This window comes from Anastrepha ludens, chromosome 6 (assembly GCF_028408465.1).
Source record: "Anastrepha ludens isolate Willacy chromosome 6, idAnaLude1.1, whole genome shotgun sequence".
Lineage (NCBI taxonomy): Eukaryota > Metazoa > Arthropoda > Insecta > Diptera > Tephritidae > Anastrepha > Anastrepha ludens.
Window position 1 is genome coordinate 115,123,893 of NC_071502.1, and position 19,737 is coordinate 115,143,629.

At 39.1% G+C, this 19,737-nt stretch overlaps 1 protein-coding gene and 1 non-coding gene across 3 annotated transcripts in view; one reads left to right on the top strand and one right to left on the bottom strand.

Annotated features, from left to right (window-relative positions):
• The window catches only part of LOC128866635 (facilitated trehalose transporter Tret1-2 homolog), a 39,431-nt gene extending 23,037 nt beyond the window's left edge, over positions 1 to 16,394 (top strand). For both annotated transcript variants that reach the window (XM_054107521.1, XM_054107519.1), the window contains 4 exons: positions 567 to 852; positions 8,205 to 8,349; positions 8,430 to 8,638; positions 14,272 to 16,394. In XM_054107521.1, coding sequence (XP_053963496.1) covers positions 567 to 852; positions 8,205 to 8,349; positions 8,430 to 8,638; positions 14,272 to 15,354 — 1,723 coding nt within the window. In that variant the 3' untranslated portion in view covers positions 15,355 to 16,394. The remainder of the gene's footprint in view (positions 1 to 566; positions 853 to 8,204; positions 8,350 to 8,429; positions 8,639 to 14,271) is intronic.
• Positions 6,913 to 6,984, bottom strand: Trnae-uuc (transfer RNA glutamic acid (anticodon UUC)). Its single transcript has one exon. It is a non-coding gene; the product is annotated as a tRNA-Glu (tRNA).
• Positions 16,395 to 19,737: the final 3,343 nt, after the last annotated feature.

The following is a 19,737-nucleotide window of genomic DNA, read 5'->3' on the forward strand; positions in this document are numbered from 1 at the left end:
TAGCAAGTGTTTGCATAACTTTCCGATCTTTCCATAAACAATTAACGAGCCACCAATAAAATTGAAAAGCAATAACAAAAAGACAAAAAAAAATCGCACACATACAACTTGGCGAGTAATTGCAAATTAATTAATGAAAGATTAGCAATTGCAGGGGAAATTGAAAGAAAGACACAAAAAAATGTCCACTTTGCTTAATAATCCAATTGCGTTTGCTCAAGCCACACATATATGTACATATGTGTGTGTGCATACGCATGTAAATAACTTTTCGCAAAAATTAATTAAAAATGTCAACAAGCTCACAAGCCTTCCATATATAATATATACATACGAGTACATACAAACAATTTTTCAAAATGCATAAGTCAATTAAAGCAAATATTTTTTTTTTTTTTTTTTGCCCACAGTCGTTTGGCATTAGAAGTAAATGCGATGGCATTGAGACAACTATTTTAGAGCTCTGTCAAAATATTTGCACTTTTAATTAGTGCGTGTAGACTTTCATTTATTTATTCGTTGCTTTTTTCAAAAACGCCTCTTCTACTTTTTCTTCTTCATTATAGAGAACGCCTGGAAGAATATAGTAAATTTGCGCCACACAAGCACAAATATGAGATTCTCCCGTTGACCGATAAGGCTCGTGAACAAACTCAACATTATCAGCACGAACAAGCGGTACTACAGCTACAACAACATAATCACCTCAATCATCATCATCATCCTCATCATCAGCAGCTGCTGCAACAACAATACTTTCCGCAAAGGCGTCGCTCACGTCTCTCATCGATCGCTTCATATTTGTCAGCGGTGCCGGATGAAAATGCTGCAATTCGTGGCGTTTTCCATCAGGTGAGTTTGTGGTCTGCAAACTTTTATGTGGAAAAGGGGCTTATTCTGGGATTTCTCTAAGTATTGTGAAATCAAGTAGGTTTTATATTGTAAAGATTTCGTAAAATTGTACCATAACTGCACTGATAATACTCGTAAGACAGGAGTAGACCTTAGGTAATAGAGAATTTCGAAAGTGAGAATATAATAGATAATAATGTCGATATTCGAAAAGCTAAAAATTACTACGATTAACTACGCAGAATTTTTAAAGGAAACGTTAACTAGAAAATGCATAATAAGAAATATATAATAAGAATAAATATATATTTTTATGCTAAATATAAATTGTTTAACTCTGATACTGATATAAAAAAGGCCTGTCAAGGCGCTTGGAGAAATAGTCATGCGTCTAACGCTAACAATCGCCGGATGTTAAGTGTTGACTCTTCTCTTGCTCATGTTTCTCTCACTTCTGTAAACAAATAAGTATGAAAGTAGTGATTCGAGTTTTTGTTTCGCTGGAATAAATATATATATAACAAATATATTGCTACTGAAACTGAACCTGAAGTTGAGGGAGTTAAATCAATTGACAGTAATAATTAAGGTTAAACTCCTTGGAAGAATAAACATGTTTAAGAAAAAATGATGTGCATTCTCAAGACAAGACAACGGCTCATTCCTCATTGTCAAGAGGATGCTAACCCATGTGACACCATCCGCCTTATTTGCCAGATCTTACGCTTTAAAACTGCAATTAAAATGACAAAATTTCAGATGGTTGAAGTTGGAAAGTAGCTGGAAGAAGAATATTTCCAGCTCTTTTTCACATAGTTGAAAATTCACATAGCGCTTCTCATGTGGAATGATGAGACAAATCCGATGAGAGGTGTATACTCACTAATTGTTTTCATTTCCTCTTCATAGTTTCAGTGGTCGGCATAAAAACAAAGCATGGGCTAATGATTTACACGTGAATAGAATAAACTTTACGTTCACCGATTTTCGCTACAGCTTCAGTGGCGATGAAGGCGTAGAAAATGTAGAATTACAATGCCACTGACTCCCTCTACCTGAAGAGGAACTACACAAATTTGTGATATACGTTTTTCTAGTTATTTGATCAGAACTCTCCTGTATGTTAAAAATCTTTCCATTCTAATTTTTGCTTCCGAAACTCCCACGACCTCTATTGCTTACCTAAATTAGTGGCGTGAAAATGATATCATACAGTCATTACTAGCCTAGAATTTTAAATTATTGATAATTATGATTTGAGTTCAGTGCACCAAAGCAATAATGTAAACAAAATTCACTTGTCTATGAAATACTATAGAAAAATAAATTTGGCCATAAGAGGATTACGGAAGGTCAAAAAAGTTGTAAGGAAGACCAAATTTAAATGACGGCAAATTAATAATGTCAATAAACTCAGTTTCTGAACATGCAGAAAACAGGTGTTGTGGAGCAGACACAACAAATACGGCAAGGTGCTTCGGAAAAGGCAAAAAATTTAAATGAAAGCTTCCAAACGTGGAAAGCCCACAATAATTTCGTACGGAAATAAATAAGCGCGAAAAAAAAAACAAAAAAAACTTAAACGCAGCGCAAACCATAGCAAATGACGATAATAATATAGATAATAAAACAAATTATGTTTAAATTTAATGGGTTTGATTACTTGCTGAAAATTAAATTAAAATAAAAAATAAAACAAAAAAAAAATTTGAAAAATGTAATTAAATTAAGTAATATAAAGTAGAGTTAACTAAAATAAAATATAATATAATAAAATCAAATGAATATAAATTAAAGTAAAGTAAGGTATAATAAAATTAAGTGAAGTAAAGTAAAGTGAAATAAAAATAAATAAATTAAAAAAATTGGGGTAAAATAAAATAAAATAAAAAAATTAAATAAAATAAAACAAAAAAAAATGAAATAAAATAAAATAAAAAAAAATAAAAACAGAAGAGAAAAGTATAGCATGTCTATGAAACGCAAACAACATAATCGCATGTTTGAAAACAATCAAAAGCTATTTTTGCGACAACTAAACAAACCTCGAACGTTCAAAAGCAGGCGCGACAGGAATCAATGGATGAATTTAGATCATACTGGTCGTCTATTTGGTCCAAACCTCAGCAATATAACACCTCGGCAAACTGGATAGCAGAAGTGAAGGAAAGGTACCCTAGTATTCCAATACTCGGTTTCTCAGCCGTAACACCTGAAGAGGTTGCGAAAGTTGCTCGAAGGTTCGACAAACTTGCAGTCCTCTTCACCAAGATAATAACCGTTGAAGAAGAATTGCCAAATTTTGCAACGCTTAGTACGACATACATATATGGTTCCAAAATGTAATGAAATTAGCGATCCTTGAAAATTCTGCCAGTTATTTACAAAATATTCACGTCGTGCATAACTAACATCTTTTATGAGCATATCGAAGCACATAGTCTGATTGCAGAAGAGCAGAAAGGATGTATACGTGCAACACAAGTTTGTAAAGAGCAACCGATTATATGTAGATCAAGTTGTCCTTGAGCAATCTAAACAGAAGAACAGAAACCTCTATGCAGCTTATATTGGCTGGATGACACCATTCAATTCGGTTCCACACACTCTTGGCTTACTGAAGTACTTCGTATTTAAAACTTCAATCCCAATATCATCCTCTTTCTAGAAAGAATACCTGGCCCTGAAAGATCTCAATACACAACCAAAACAAACATACGAAATGGCATCTTTCAAGGTGACTCGTTGATTCCACTCTGGTTTGTTCTCAGCATGAACCCCTTAAGTCACTTCCTGAATGAGACGGGACATGAGTTTATATTAAAGCACGGGCAGTCTTGAAGATTCCGGCTGAGCCACCTTTTTTACGTAGATGATTTGAAATTCTACGCCAGCTTTACCAAATGCTCTGCGGCATTGCTGAGAAATCCTTAATGCCCGATTCACCTTCAGTGAAACGCGTGTCTCCCAAGTCAGAAAGAAGAAAAAGTAAATCTAAATTAAATAAAATTAAATCAAGTTAAAAAATTAAAAAAAAGATATGAAGTATAATAAAATAATCTTTTAATAATATTGAACCCAAAGCTATTTTGTCGGAAATTGCAAAATTGGGTATTAATTACTCCATCCGGAAGATGATCGAACAAATGCTCCGAAATAGAATAATCACTTCAGAGCTTGGGTTAAGCCGCATGAGAATGTTCGCCGTCAAAGGCACTCCTGAAGGCGGAGTACTTTCACCCCTTCTCTGGAATCTCCTTGTAAACAGTTTGCTTCGAAATCTCGAAAAAGCAGGCTGCAAGGTTGTGGCCTATGCAGATGATATTGCTCTCTGCGTGTCAGGCAACACCTGAATACCCTCACTGAGCTCATGCAACGCTCAATCAATATTCTGTCAAAATTGTGCACCGAATGCGGACTAAATGCGAATCCAGCAAAGACAGATATTTTCTCTTCAATAGGAAACAACAATCTCCTCCACTGCAAACAATAACTCTAAAAGGGAATCATTACTTCTATCAGATTCAGCTAAATATCTAGGAGTTATTCTATATAGGAAATTGAGTTGGAAATTGAACATTGAAAAAAGATGTAAAAAAGTTTTCATAGCTCTTTATACTTGTAAGAAAGCTATAGGCAAAACCTGGGGTTTTTCACCTCGGATCATTTATTGGATATATACCTCTATCATCAAACCGGTACTCTTCTACGGTGTGGTTGCATGGTGGACAGCACTCTAAAAATGGTGTAGAGTAGCCGCAATTGATCGAGTCCAAAGCACTGCCTGCCTCCTGATAACAGGATGCTTATGTACAACACCTACTAAGGCTCTAAATACGTTGCTTCACTTGTTCCCTATCGATCTGGCTGGCAAAGCGATTGCAGCGAAAGCAGCGACACGCATGAATGCCACATCGAAATGGAAAAAGTATCTTGGCCATTCGGCCATACTGAACAGGAGCACTGTTATCTCTTCCGACATAGACTATCATGTAAGTCTTCCATCACCACCCTTGCTATTCTCCTGTTCACTCCCAACTAGGGAAGTATGGAAGACAAATCTTACCGAATTCGATGGCCCTCTGATTATATATACAGATGGTTCAAAACAAGACGGTAAAGTGGGATTTGGAATCTTTTCCAATTCCCCTCACATCAATCTATAATTTAGATTACCCGACTACTGTAGTTTATTCCAAGCTTAAGTATGCGCTATCTCGTATGCTGCGAAAACTATCTTAGAAAAGAGAATATCACTAGAGGATATCCGCTTTTTCACTGACAGTCAAGCGGCCATTCGAGCACTCAGCTCCTCTTATACCCACTCAGCTGTGGTTCGATCCTGTCTCTTATCTCTTAACGAGATAAGTGTTCAGAATTCTGTCCAAGTTTTCTGGATACCGGGTCACAGTGGATTCGAAGGTAACTGCAAAGCTGATGAGCTCGCAAGAGCTGGAGCTGCGCAATCAAATGTTAGTAACTTACCCATAATCCACACTCCGCTCTCAACATGTAAAATGATCATTGATCGAGAATTGCTGATCGGAGGGGACGAGTGGAAACTACTTGCGTTACGACCAGACAAATCTGGCCATCCTACAATCTGAAACAGACAAAAACCCTTATAAGTCTTTCGAAACACGAACTAAGGCATATAATATCTCTTATCACCGGCAACTGCCTTTTGGGCACTCACGTACGTCGGCTCGGGGTTCCTCAAAACGACCTGTGCAGATACTGCGAGGACGAAGATGAGGAAGTATCGAGCAGACATTTGCTGTGCAGTTGTCCCGGCCTAGCCAGAAGTCGACTCGCTCTTCTAGGCTCTCCAACAATTGACAATCTTTCAGTACTCTCGGACCTGAAGATCGAATCTCTCATTAAATTCTCGAAACGAATTAATATCTTGGACCAAAATCTATAGTAAAAATCTCGGTTAGGTGGGGAAATCATATAATATAATGGCTCTAGGGCAACACAACGGACCCAACTTGCGGTCTATGTGGCACTCCGATGCGGGGTACCCTTAAACCAACCATAATAAAATAAAATTAAACATAATAAAAATATTTACTGCGCTCTTACAATGTTTTGACATATTTTTTTATTATAATTAAAATAAATTAAAAACAATTTGACTGAATAAAACAAAATAAAAAAATCTAAAGTAAAGTACAACAAAAAGAACTTTTTTTGATTTGTTTATAAAATTAAAACAAAATTAAATTAAGTTGAAAAGAAATAAGAAAACGTAAACTAAAAAATCAAAATTTAAAAACAAAATATGTTTTCCAATTAAAAAAAAATTCAAATAAAATAAAATCTAAACATTTTTTAATTTTTTGAATTAATTAATTATTTGAAAAAAAAATTAAGATTTTTTAATTTTTTCTTAAATGGTTTTTTTTTGTTACTAAAAAAATATTGTTTTTATTTAAAATAAAACAAAAACGAAAATCCGCTGAATGTATTTAAATCAATTAAAATAATATACAACAATAAAATTTAAAAAATTAATTTTAGTAAACTGAAAAAAAAATATTAGAAAAAAATAAAAATGTAATTAAAATGAAAAAAAATTAAATTAAAATATACTAAGATAAAATAAAAAAACGAGCAGTTTAAAATAATAAAGAAAATTAAAATTAATAATTTTTCTCCAAATCATAAATTGATTTACATATTTCGATCAGAAAAATACATTTGCCCTCTCAAAAGTTGCGACAATTATTCGAGTTCCGTCTCATTTGATTTGATTTAATTTTGTTTTATATCCATCGTGACTTTTACTCATACTAAGTAATTTAAAGCGACACTACTGAGTGTCACACTAATTTACAAAAACAAACAACAAAATAACATAAACAATTAAGACGACCTTCGAACGAAGCGCATAACAAAACATTCCACCACGCCAATGGAATTACTATTGCAATCTAAGTTTTAACACGGCGCACTAGTAGAAAGAAGTCAAATTGCTAAATTAATTAAAACAAAAAAAAACACGTTTAAAAAAAAAACACATTTATTTAAAAAACACAGAAAAGTTAAAAAAAATGCTTCCCATACCGGGAATCGAACCCGGGCCTTCTGGGTGAAAGCCAGATATCCTAGCCACTAGACCATATGGGATATATCAATATCTCTTCATAATACGCTAAATGAATCTCGCTACTTTGCTCATACTCAGGGCCGTTATGTCAAGTCAAGCAACTTGTTCAAACATAGCTGGCTGGTGTGCTACGTGAAGAGAATGGTTAATACAAAAATAACTTTGTCCTCTTGCTTATAAACTGCGCTGTTCCACTGGCCCAAATGCAAGCGCTGCTCTCATGCAAGAAGAAGCACAGCAAGTGTACTTTGTCAATGTGGTCAGGTAACATGTACATATATGTATGTACGAGGATGTATTTATGTATGTATGTGATACATGTGCGCTAAGCATGTTTCAATGAATGAATGGCAGGGGGATGATTGCTTCAAAGCATCGCTGTGTATTATTATTATTATTATTATTATTATTATTTATTAGAGCAATATGAAATATAACACTAATTGATAGAGCACACTAGCTACTTAGGCCTACGATGCTTTCGCTGTGTAATTTGTCAGTGCTGGACGCTTTTCCGATATTAGTTTTTTTTTACATATCAGTTACATATCTGAAAATTATTTTTCGTAAATGCAATTAACGAATTTTGTTGATCATAGTCGGGCAAATTTATGACTTCTTCATACATTTTTCTTTATTAAATTTTCTTAAAATTGGCGTAATTTTCCGGAAGTGAAATATGAATTATTGGGTTATTCTTAAATTTTCATACGTTTAAGTGGTCCTCCGGTGGTGAGTTCTCACATAATATTTAAGTAATTGAGGTTTAGTAGCCCTTGTTTGGTACTTTTTTTGATTTTCGCCACCTCCATGGGTTCTGTAATAAAAATGTCAAAATTTTTTTTTCCTTTCCTTCGTGTTGAGCATAAATTTAGTCACTGTGCGTACGTATTACCTGTACGTTTACTTTACATTTGTAGAGCCTCGCTCAATCCCGCTCAGTAGAGTCTGGTAAAACAGGGCATCAAAATGTACAAAAAAATAGCAGAAAACTCCTATGAAAATGTACATATAAACAAATATATTTTCAAATTCCTTATGTGTTGTGCATACATATCTACGTTTAATATTCAAGTAGCACTAAATTAAAAGAGTTTATTAAATTCAATCACAATTTTGCAATTCGCCTCTTTTTCTTTCTCTTCTCTCATGCAATACGAAAATGGGTGCATCATCAACCACAAAACAAAAACCAACAACGACACACCCATACACACACCCACACACACCCCCATAACAGGTTCTATCCACCTGCGCCGTTTTGCTGCTCTCAGCCGCCTGTGGCATGCCCATCGGCTATTCGGCTGTTCTGTTGCCACAATTATCGGATGTGAATTCGACCACAGCGGAGATTGCCATTAATATGGAAATGGGCTCATGGATTGGTAAGTACTTAGTGCTTATGGATGACTATTTCCGAAATTTTCTTAAATTCTTTTTTTATATTTTCTTGAATTTTTTCTAGCAAGCGTTCATAGCTTAGCAACACCTGTAGGCTCGCTAATCTCGGGCCCTTTGGCTGATTTTGTTGGTCGCCGCTCCACTATGCTGTTGTCGATTATTCCTTTGTGCATGGGCTGGTGTACGCTCGCTCTGAGCCGGTCCTTTTCAGTGGTCATAATTGGACGTCTGTTGTGCGGTTTTTCTACCGGACTACTTGGTGGACCAGGACAGGTGAGTTGGATTTTGATTTTTATTTTCGGAAACTGAAAATCGATTTGGAAACTAAATTAGCAAAATAAAAAAAAATGCTTTATTTAAAATTTAGTAGGGGACTCAAATTAGTAATATATTTCGGAAGCTTACATTATAGAGAGGTGTGTATGTAACTCGAGTTGCTCCTCCAATTTGGTTGGTGCGCCATGATATGGTCTTAAAAATGGAAAACCCTACAATTACACTTAAGCCCGAACTGAATTTCAAAGAGCTTATGATGAAAAAATTGCCTTCTTATTTTGTTTTCATTTTCTGCAAAGCAGTGAGCGCAATTAGAGTGTCTTCCTTGATAAAGGTGCTTCAGCGTTAGCCTCGGGCAACATTACCTAGATCTTTATTTAAAATTTAGCTACAGAAGTGTAAAGTAGTTTGCAAGAAGCCTTTTCGTCCCCTCTTTCAGTAGTTGTTATGCCTTTAAGACCTTAGGTTAGGTTAGGATAAATTTCTGCCCTTACGAGGGGCTCACTTGGACAAAAATTCAAATTTTGTCCGTTGATACTATACTATACAGGGAGAGGGGAGGGGTAAAGGAGAAGGGAAGAAACCAGAAGGGACTTTGGATTAGAGGATGACAAGCAACAGTGGCGATTTAAGTCCGTATTAACCACTTCAAGCTAATGATAAATTTCACCAGATATGTGATATTTAAATCCGCAATATCTGCCGGTGTAGCGAAAATGTGAGAGCCCAGACGAGATCAGGGTAGCTAAGAAGAAGGTGCTCAGATGATTCCACCTCGTCCTCCAGACAGCTTCTCTGGAAATGACTTGAGGCAATTCCAAGCCTCACCGCATGTACACCTAATGGGCAGTGTCCGATAAGGAAGACTACCAAATTCGAGAGCTGCGGCTTTGTTAGTCTTAGAAATTCCCTCGAGCGCCATCGATCTACCCATGGCCAGAAGGATCTCGCGACTTTGCACGTTTGCGCACTAGCAGAAACTCAGCGCTCGCTGAGTTGAGGTGAGGCCCATTTTTCCAGTAGCAGACCACAGGTTCTTAAGGGAACCCCAATCCTCTCATTTTGCGATGAAACCATCTCCAGAGTCTCCTGTCTAGCCAGGTCATCAACCCAGCAGGCTAAATGTCGTTCATACTTAGCTGATTAATTTTTGGAACTAAACATTCGATACGCCATTTTCCGTAACTGCAGCTCTTTCCTCATTTCGAAAGAAAGAAACACCGATGATGCCGGCAGTACTCCATAAACCTCATACACAGATTTATTTTTATCAAAGTAAACTTCCACTATTTGGAAGCCTTCTTCTTCTTCTTGCTTGGCGCGATAACCTCTTACGCGATTTTGACCGAGTTTAACAAAGTGCGCCAGTCATCTCTTTCTCATGCTAGCCGGCGCCTGTTGGAAATGAAGCTGAGTCCTGCTCCACCTGAGCTCTCCAACGTAGTGGAGGCCTTCATCATCCTATGCTACCATCAGCTGTTACCGCATCAAATACTTTCAGAGCCGGAACGTTTGTTTCCATTCGACAACATGGCCCAACCAACGTAGCCGCTGGATCTTTATTCGCTGCGGTATGTCTATGTCGTCATAAAGCTCATACAGGTCAGTGTTCCATCGCCTATGATACTTGCCGTCACCAACGCGCAAAGGTCCAAAAATCTTCCGCAAAATCTTTCTCTCAAACTCTAAAAGAGACACCTCATCGGATGTTTTCATCGCCCAAGCATCTGCGAAATACGTTAGAACGGGCATGATGAGAGCCTTATAGAGCTTCATTCTATCGTCAGTTCAACATCTTTCTCGAAAAATTTCGCTTTTAAATATACACTGAAAGATTTGACCTTACACAACCACCCATCCATGTGTGCACAAATCAATTAGGCCAGCAAATGATTTAATGGTGAATTGCACAAATTTTCAATTTCAATGTAAAGTTTTTAGAGCAGGTCTACATTAAAGTGGTACTCGTATCACCCAAACTTGATTTATGCGTGTAACAGAAATGACGCCACCTTAATGGGAAAGCAAACGCACGTATACAAATTCAATGCTATTTCTAGTGACCCACAAATATGGGTCATTCACACCACGCACATTTAACTATTTCAGTAATTTTATTTAAATGATGACCTCGTGCACCAGTGACACACTCACCGAGTAAACCAAATTAACAGCGGGTCTGACGATGGGCGATGGGCAGCCAGCGGTTGAAGGGAGTGAAGAGATTTTCTAGAAAATCAGTTGAACGTATTTAGTTATTCTAAACGTATTCGAGTACCAGCTAACTGCGCTGATTATTGGAGGCTGTATAGACTGCCTTGAACTCTCGCTTGCATGCGCTCCAGAATGTTTGAATAAACCAGAGTGAAGTCTATTGTATTTTCATTTGAATGCAAAGAGAAGTGAAATTTACGTGATCCTACTTAGAGTCTTACCACTCCAGTTGGAACCCCACAGTCGGTGCTTAATTGCAACCCGCCGGAGCTCTAAGTAAATGCTATGCGCACTGTAGGGGACTGTTTTATTTTCTTTGTATTTTCCATACGATTATCTCAGCATAAGGCGAAGCGCTTTGTACATTCAGTGATTGTGCCGGCTGCTTCCGTCAACAAACAATCAACCACTCATGCCAACAATTCAACTTACGCGCTCCTGCTATGCCCAAACCAATTCAAACAAATTTGATAATACAAGTAAAAAAATAATACAAAAATGCAAAACAACTCATTTTCCCATTCACTCACTCTCCCTCTCATTGTGTGAAATTGGCGCGTAATTCTTTCTTTCGTCTCGGCTTATCAAGTCAATCGCCTGTTCGTGCGCATCTTGCATCTTATAGATACGGCCCTGATGTGTCAACGCCTTTTATCATACACCAACAACAACAATCAGTGACAATATGCGCATAGATTAAAATACATGCGTACGTACTTACATAGGTGTATTATGATGGCGCATGGATAATTTTTATCTACAGTTCCGGAATCTTGACCTTAGACTATAGTTTGACTTGGAAAGCTGAGCAGCTGAGGCGGCGGCGAAAGTCTAAGTGGTGAATCTTTCGCGCTGCTAGTAATGAGTAAAAAAAGTGAATTTTATTTATAGTTACTTCAGGCGAAAAGCGCAATTTATTTCAGCGTCACCGTCAGCTGCCGCATATTTGGCACGTAGTGTAGCGCAGTTTGGTTATTGCGTTGTAATGTACAGTTATTTGCATATATGTAACTGTAACACTTTACATCTTCCATTCACACTTTGCTTACTTAATTTGCGACCCTGCCACCCTATTGAAATTGTGGTGCGTAGGTGTTGTTTACATTCGCGCTTCACCTTGAGTTAATCATTCGCTTTTTGTTGTTGTGATTCATTTGTTTGCGGAACTGTGACACCTCTTCCATGTCTATTTTGTGTAATGAAAGTGTTCGTGGGTAGGAAAATGTCTACTTTTAGTATTACTTACTAAACTTAATATGCATAATTTCTTTTGAATAAAAAAAAAACACCCCAGTTGTTGAGGAAATTCGCATTTTTCTTCACGTAGCCACAGAAAAAGAGGTCCATTGATGTGAAATCGCGAGATCTCGGCGGTGATTCGAACTCATTGTTTCGGAAATTTATTTCGCCATATTGGCATTATTTTATGCGCTGTGTAGCAAGTGTCACGATGCTGTTAAAACCAAATCCAATTCCATCTATTAGGCTGGGGTATAAGTTTGTAGCGTTTTTACCGAATTTTTATTCAAACAACAAACAGTAATTATATCAAAAGTTAATTATACCGTTGTAGGTTGTAGCCCACCTCTCGGCCAATTTGTTGATGTCGTTGACCCAGTTTTTAAGTATTGTTATCGACGGACTTCTTGTTATTTTGACAGGGAGCAGAAAAGATGGTAATCGGTCGGTGCAAGGTCCGGAGAATACGGCGGATGCTGAAGGACCTCCCATTCAAGCTCTTGTAGTGCGGCTTTGACGACTTATTCACGCGGTGCAGCTGGGCAATATAGAGTTCCTTGTTGACCGTGGTATTCTTTTCCATTATTTCCCAGTACACCATGCCCTCGCTGTCCCACCGAACACATATCATAATCTTCTTGGGGTGAAGATCCGGCGTGACTCTCGGCTTTGAAGTATCTCTTGGAGCCACCCACTCCTTTCTTTACATCATATTGATGTATAGGCACCATTTATCATCTCCCGTGACGATTCGGTACAAAAAACGCTGAAGGCGAGATGCTGAAGGCGATTTTTTTTCCTTGAGCTTGTAGGGCACCCAAGCCCCCAATTTTTCGGTAAATACCATTGAGAATCGTTTTATGATCGCAGTTCACTTTTTTTGCCAATTCACGACTGGTTTGGCGGCCGTAGACTGCAGAATGTCTTCCGCTGCGAGATGTGCGCTGCTACGTCAAAGTCGCCATTTTTGAACTTTGCAAACCATTTCCGTGCTGCAGAATCGCCTATGACACCTTCTCCATACACGTCCCGAATGTCTGTGGCTGCTTCGGCAGCTTTTTGACCTCTATGAAAAGCAGAGAAGAGTAGGTGTCGAAAATTTAATTTTTGCCTCCTGGATATTCCATTTCTAAGCCTCAAAACTAATAAAAAAATTAAATAACTCAAAAATTCAATTGAACATGGTTTTGTAGAGCAGAAAGAGTTCTATCGAATGAATAGTTTTACTCTTTGACAAAAAGCAAAAATATCCCTGTAAAATAAAAGAAAATATAAAAACGCTATACGCTTATTCCCCAACCCAATAATTTCTTCTTCTTCTTAATTGGCGCGATAACCGCTTACGCGATTTTGGCCGAGTTTAACAAAGCGCGCCAGTCGTTTTTTTCTTGTGCTAACCGGCGCCAATTGGACACAATAAGTGAAGTCAAGACATTCTGCACCTGATCTTTCCAACGCAGAGGAGGCCTTCCTCTTCCTCTGCTACCACCAGCTGGTACCGCATCGAATACTTTCAGAGCCGGAGCGTTTGCATCCATTCGGACGACATGACCCAACCAAAGTAACCGCTGTATCTTTATTCGCTGCGCTATGCCTATGTCATGGTAAAGCTCATACAGCTCATCGTTCTATCGCCTGCGGTATTCGCCGTTGCCAACGTCCAAAGGTCCAAAAATCTTGCGCAGAATCTTTCTCTTAAACACTCCAAGCGTCGCTTCACCCAATAATTTAGGCCACACAAAGTTTGTTATCATGTCGCTATGACTACGTAACAACGTTACCGGGATTATTTTCGGAGAAGTACGGTCCAATGACCGCGTCAGCTCAAAAATGAATGATATGTGGATATTATATTTTCAGTACACCAAATTCTGCAGCTTTACTTGCTAATGTATCCGATTTGAGCAAAATGCGCCTCTTCGCGCATGATGATTTTTCACTTCGAGCAGAACGAGCTTTTACGCGTTGTTCAACTGAGTATCGCTCCATGACTAAGTTGGTCAAAGCCCGTAGTACCAATTGCTTCAAAAAAATACTGATTGCTGATTTGCAACGCACTTGAATCACTCTGTAGTTTTAAAACTCAGTTTCCGATCGTAAAATTAACTTTCTTATACAAATATCACTTTAATCGGGACAATTTTTCATTAAAATATATATTTTTAACTTCATTCTAGGTCTATATTGCCGAAACAGCCGAACCCAATCTGCGCAGTATTCTTATCGGCGCTCCCTATGTCTCCTACTCCCTGGGCATACTCATCATTTATTCACTCGGCTCCGCATTGCATTGGCGTCACGTGGCCTGGTGTGCCAACATTCTGCCACTCTTCGCAGCCATTGCTCTCTCCTGCATTCCTGAAACACCCGCTTGGCTAATGCGTAACAATAAGTTGGCCAAGGCGCAAAAGGCGCTCACTTTCCTGCGCGGCAGTGAGATCATCGCACGCAAGGAGCTGAACGATATGACCGAGCGATTAAACAAAGAGCGCGCCACTACTAAAACGAACGAGAACATCTTCAAATTGTGCACCGAACGCTGTGCCATCAAACCGCTCTTCATCGTAATCACCTTCTCGCTGCTGCAAATGTTATCCGGCTCGTTCATTGTCATCTTCTATGCCATCGATATTATTGCCGATTTTGGCGCCGACATTGATACCAAATCGGCTGCCATTTGGACGGCGGCGGTGCGCATGTGCTGTTCACTCATTTTCTGCGTAATTTTGTTATTCGTGCGACGTCGTCGCATCTTGACAATCTCGAGTATCGGTTCGGGCGCTAGCTGTTTGATTTTGAGTGTGTATATGTATACGCGCGTGGGCATGGCGAAGAGTGGTGCAGATGTGCTCGTAGCGGCGGGTTGCCTCTTCGCCTACATCGCCTTCAATACGCCACTGATGGTGCTGCCGGGCATAATGATTGGGGAACTCTTTCCGGCACGCATCCGAGGTCGTACAGCGGGCGGTGTGTTTGCCGCAATGAATGTGGGCCTCTTCGGGTTGACAAAAGTTTTTCCATATGTGCAGTCAATTCTAAAAATGCGCGGCGTTTTTATGATCTTCTCAATCGCCAGTTTTGTGGTGACGATCTTCATGGGCTTCTTTCAACCCGAAACGAAGGGGCGTTCCCTGGATCATATTGAGGATTATTTCAATGAAAATAATTGGTTATGGTTCAAACGAGATAAGCGGTACAAGCAGGTGGCCATGATGGAGAAGGCAGCGAAAGCCGGTTTAAAGGGTGAGGCAAAAGCGTAAGGGATAAACATAAAGGGGCAGTTGTATATATCTACAAATGTGTGCGCATTAAAAACTGCATTAAGAAATTGTGTATAAGTAGTAAATTGCCGAAAGGACTATGATAAAGTAGTGATAAGCAAAAAACAAAAGCAGAACATGCCAAAAAATAGCTTTGCTCTTCAAAGAAAATGATAAGCTCACTAGGGGCTTAATAATTCTAAATAGAAGACTAACTTTCCAAAAAAAGACAGCCTATGTACGAGTATTGCTTAATAAATAGTAATGAAAACTAATCGTGGTTATTTAGTAGTAAGTTTCAGAATAAACTAAATAGAATAAAGAATATCTATAAAATCCAGAAATGCCATAAACTGTGAAACTGATTTGCATTTACATTTTTTCATTGAAAAAAATATACTCCAAACTAAGTAAAACGAAAAATTATCTCAAACATATGTAAGTTATTGCTTAAGTCGCTGAATTACCTCGTACATTTTGCATTATGCGTAATAATAGGTATGTTCATGAAGCAAACAGATTATCACGTTTTGGTGTTCATGTACCCAAAAAACTTGCAAAGTAGGGGAAAGTAAGAGAGCAAAATGGCATTACATTTTGAGGGAAAGTTGCAAGTTTTTACTGCTGATCGCAAAGTGAAAATAGACGCGAATTCGTGTGATTTCGAAGCTCGTTATTTTGTATTTTATTTCCTTTTTTTCTTTTTAATTAAATAAATACGGGGTAGCTCAAGTCAAAACATTTGTTTTGTGATCTTTCCTGCAAACAATTTAATCAGCTGTTCGTAAAACTTGCAAATTGTTACTGGTTGTGCGTTCCTGTACTTTTTTAGATATTTTTCTCTTTGAGAGAGAATTCTCGAAAATTTTGTTACTGGCGAGTTACTGGATAATTTTTACATGAACAGACCTAATATCTGACGCATTAGAAATAATAATTGACAAATATTTTTAAGATTTTCTAAGTACTTCTTTAGTTGTAAAAATATTTAGAAAACTATGCTATAAAAATTGTTATAACACTGAAATTTTATTAATAAAAAATATATACATACAGAAATTCTTTTTTCAAATTGTATAGCAAGGCGAATCTACATATTAAAGGTGGTGTTAGTAAATCAGCTGAGTTGTTTGTTTTTGTTCTTTCGCCGTGTCCATGTGGCTGTCAGCTGAGAATGAAAGAAGGCGAATTCATTATTTGTTTTCTAGTTTCTCAATACTTTGCTTTGACAATCAAACGTACCGAATAGTGTTGTTGGTCTAGTGCCACCACCTTTAATGAATGCGCCTTGTTTTATAGTGAGAGTTAGGTGAGGTCTTGGTCAAAGACTTCAGGCCTCTTTTATTCTGAAGGTGAGAGAATGATCGACTACACATTCGAGAGCGCGCTGAAGCCAAATTATCTCCAGCTCAGCATGCTTACCTGAAAGGGAAATCTACCGAAACAGCCTTGCATGAGGTAATAGGGACTGTGGAGACACCTCATGAAGAGAAATAATTCACTTTTTGTCGGCCTTTGTAGACATAGGGGGCGCTTGCAATAATGTTAGAGCTGATTCAATTGTCACTGCACTAAAGAAACTAGAGTTAAAAAGAGACCTATCTGTCTCTTGAAATTAATGCAGTGGTAGAAGGGGCCAGAATCATTACATTTGTGCATAGGGGTACACCGCAGGGTGGTGTCCTCTCGCCTCTGCTTTGGGTAGTAACTATTCTAACTCCTTTAAATAGGGGTGAGATTAATTGGTTGGCTGTGAAGGGACTCACTTTTTCGGGTCTTCGCCTGCTGCAGCATAGGCCTCCAAGTATCTCGGTTTCGTGCCTGCGTCCTCAATACACAAAATTCCAGAAAACCTGTGTCTTCATCTACACCGTGGGTAGCCTTGTTCTATGTCTGTGTCACTTTCCAAAGAGTACTTGTTGGGTTGGATAGGAGGGATGGAGATTTAGAGGAGCAAACTGATCGATGACCAATGACGATTGTGTCAACCACTGCATGCTACAGATAGGATTCAGCAGGTGGCTAACAACTTTGTCTACTAAGTCCGCAAGAATAACAAACAAGTGATGTCTAAATCTTAGGCTCGCGAGGACAGCATAGACAGCAACGAAGCGACGTGAGCGTTTACGTCAGCCAAGCAGCTGATTCTTTTAAATTCGCTGAGAGCCGGTTAATGACTTACAACTTATGCATTTTTTCCACCATTAGATGCTAATCCTCTCATTATGCGCATCCCCGCTATAGCTAGCTCATTTTTGTTCTTAACAAGGTGCTTTTTGGAGCACTGACAACATCTAATCTCATATGCTTAAGCCCTCTGAAAACTTTTGTGTGCTGCAAGGTTTTTTGGCAATAACAACAGTATCTTCAGCTGGTCCTCAATTTGTTTATTTAAAATACGGAGGAGTCTTCTGGCTTTATCCATCCTCAGTGATTCCTTTTACGTTTGCCACATGAATGATGGAAATTCGCCATTTGGATGGCTCATCTCGACAACTGAGTAGTGAAATATGACTTTTTCCTATATTATCGCCGGACTAAAGGCGTTTTCGTTTTGGAGGCATCTACTGCTGAGTAGCAAAAATGCTTCTAAAATCTACTCAAGCGAATGCAGACGTGTATAGGCTTTCGAGAGGAACATTTTGGAATATTGTACAATAAAACTATTTTCATCCTTATTTTACAGTGTTTTTATTATTGGACGCAAAATATAAAAGACAACTCTTATATAAGCTTATATTATTACTTTTATTTTCTTATTTTTTTGGTCTATGAAATTAGATTCTTCCAAACTACGTTTAGCACAAAATATTTGAAAATATATAATCATATCAAAAGGTAGAAAACCGAATGCAAAATTTCCAAAAATACTCATCATGTTGGTCTCCTTGCCGCGGGGATGAGGCTTAAGTGGTGGTTTGACCCCCATATCATGGGGACCAACCCAACACGAACTAAGAGGGAAGCTTCATATGAGGATTGGCTAGCCATCCATCTGCTTTACGGCAAAATTGGTGGCCATCCAATCACCATATGAAGATCACCGTACCGACGAAGATCCCCTGTCAATCCTAAACTCCCATTATTCCATCATTTCCTCTCCTCGACCCCCCCTAACCCAAGGTGTCATGCGACCCGTGCCTATTGGGTGGTTTGCAGTCAGGGGGTTTTCTGTCCGACTGTATTTCTACGGAGCTACCTCGATACCGGGTCACCTCGGGGTATAACCATGACCTTGCCGTGGTATGGGGCGCTGCCACGGTCGACCATTATGTTTCCCCTTTCTTTTAATAAGATCACCATGTCTGCCACGGTGGACGGTGATCGTACGAAACAGATGGAGTCCTTCAAACCAAAAATCTCAATGGACAAGCAGTCTTTAAATGCAAAGGAAGCTATAGCTTCCACCCCCAAATCTGGATCAAACCAGATGTTTTCTAGTACGGCGGAAGCTGGGATACTCAAGCCTAGTGGAAGTGTCAGTACATCCAAGCCCTTCACGGCTAGCCCATTTCGTACGGCGGAAGCTGGCGCTGAGGACAAACCTGGCAACAGCAGAAGTGGCGGTACTTACAACAAACCTCTGGCCAAGAAGTCATCTTCCTGTACCACCAATACCAGGACTAGCCCTGGTAAAGGTGGTAAAACTGAGTCTGAAACGACTGATACCTCCGCAGTAGCAGAGCCTGCACGGCATGGCTACAAGGAGAGACGTGCTGCCTTCAGGCTACTGGAGCGCCTAAAAACGATTCCAGAGGGGGAGTGGTCTGACAAGCAGAAGCACTCTTTTAGCTGGGCGACAAGGGTAACGGAGGAGTCCCCTCGGGGTTCTGAACCGAACCCAAAACGTCAGTTGTCGGACGACCCACCCAGCAACCCCAGCACGTTGAAGAAGCCCCGAAACACCAAGACTTCTCCAGCCACATACAGCGAAGCTGTCAGAGGCCAACAACTATGGGCGGTGGTTGACAAAAGCAACCCTGACGGCACTATTTCGCCTGACAACTGGAAGAAAGTGGAAGCCAGGCTCTCAAGCGTTTTCTTCCAAATTCTGAAGGAGAATCCTGGTCCTGCTCCTTTCTGCCGCGATAGTGGATGGCATCAGAGCCACGTGAAGCTTATCGCCTGTGCCGATCAGAGATCAACTGATCTATATAAAATAGCGATTTCAAGGATCGGCGAAGTGTGGCCTGGGTCTAAACTCGAGGTAATTTCAAGGGATGACATCCCCAGTTTACCAAGAGCTAGGGCCTGGTTACCAGCGGAGCCATCGGACCCTCAAAGGATCCTTGAAATGCTTCGGGTATGTAATCCAGAGCTTCCTACATCGTCGTGGAAGGTCACAAAGCTGGACGATCCCAAAGGTGAGTACCGAAGCGCTAC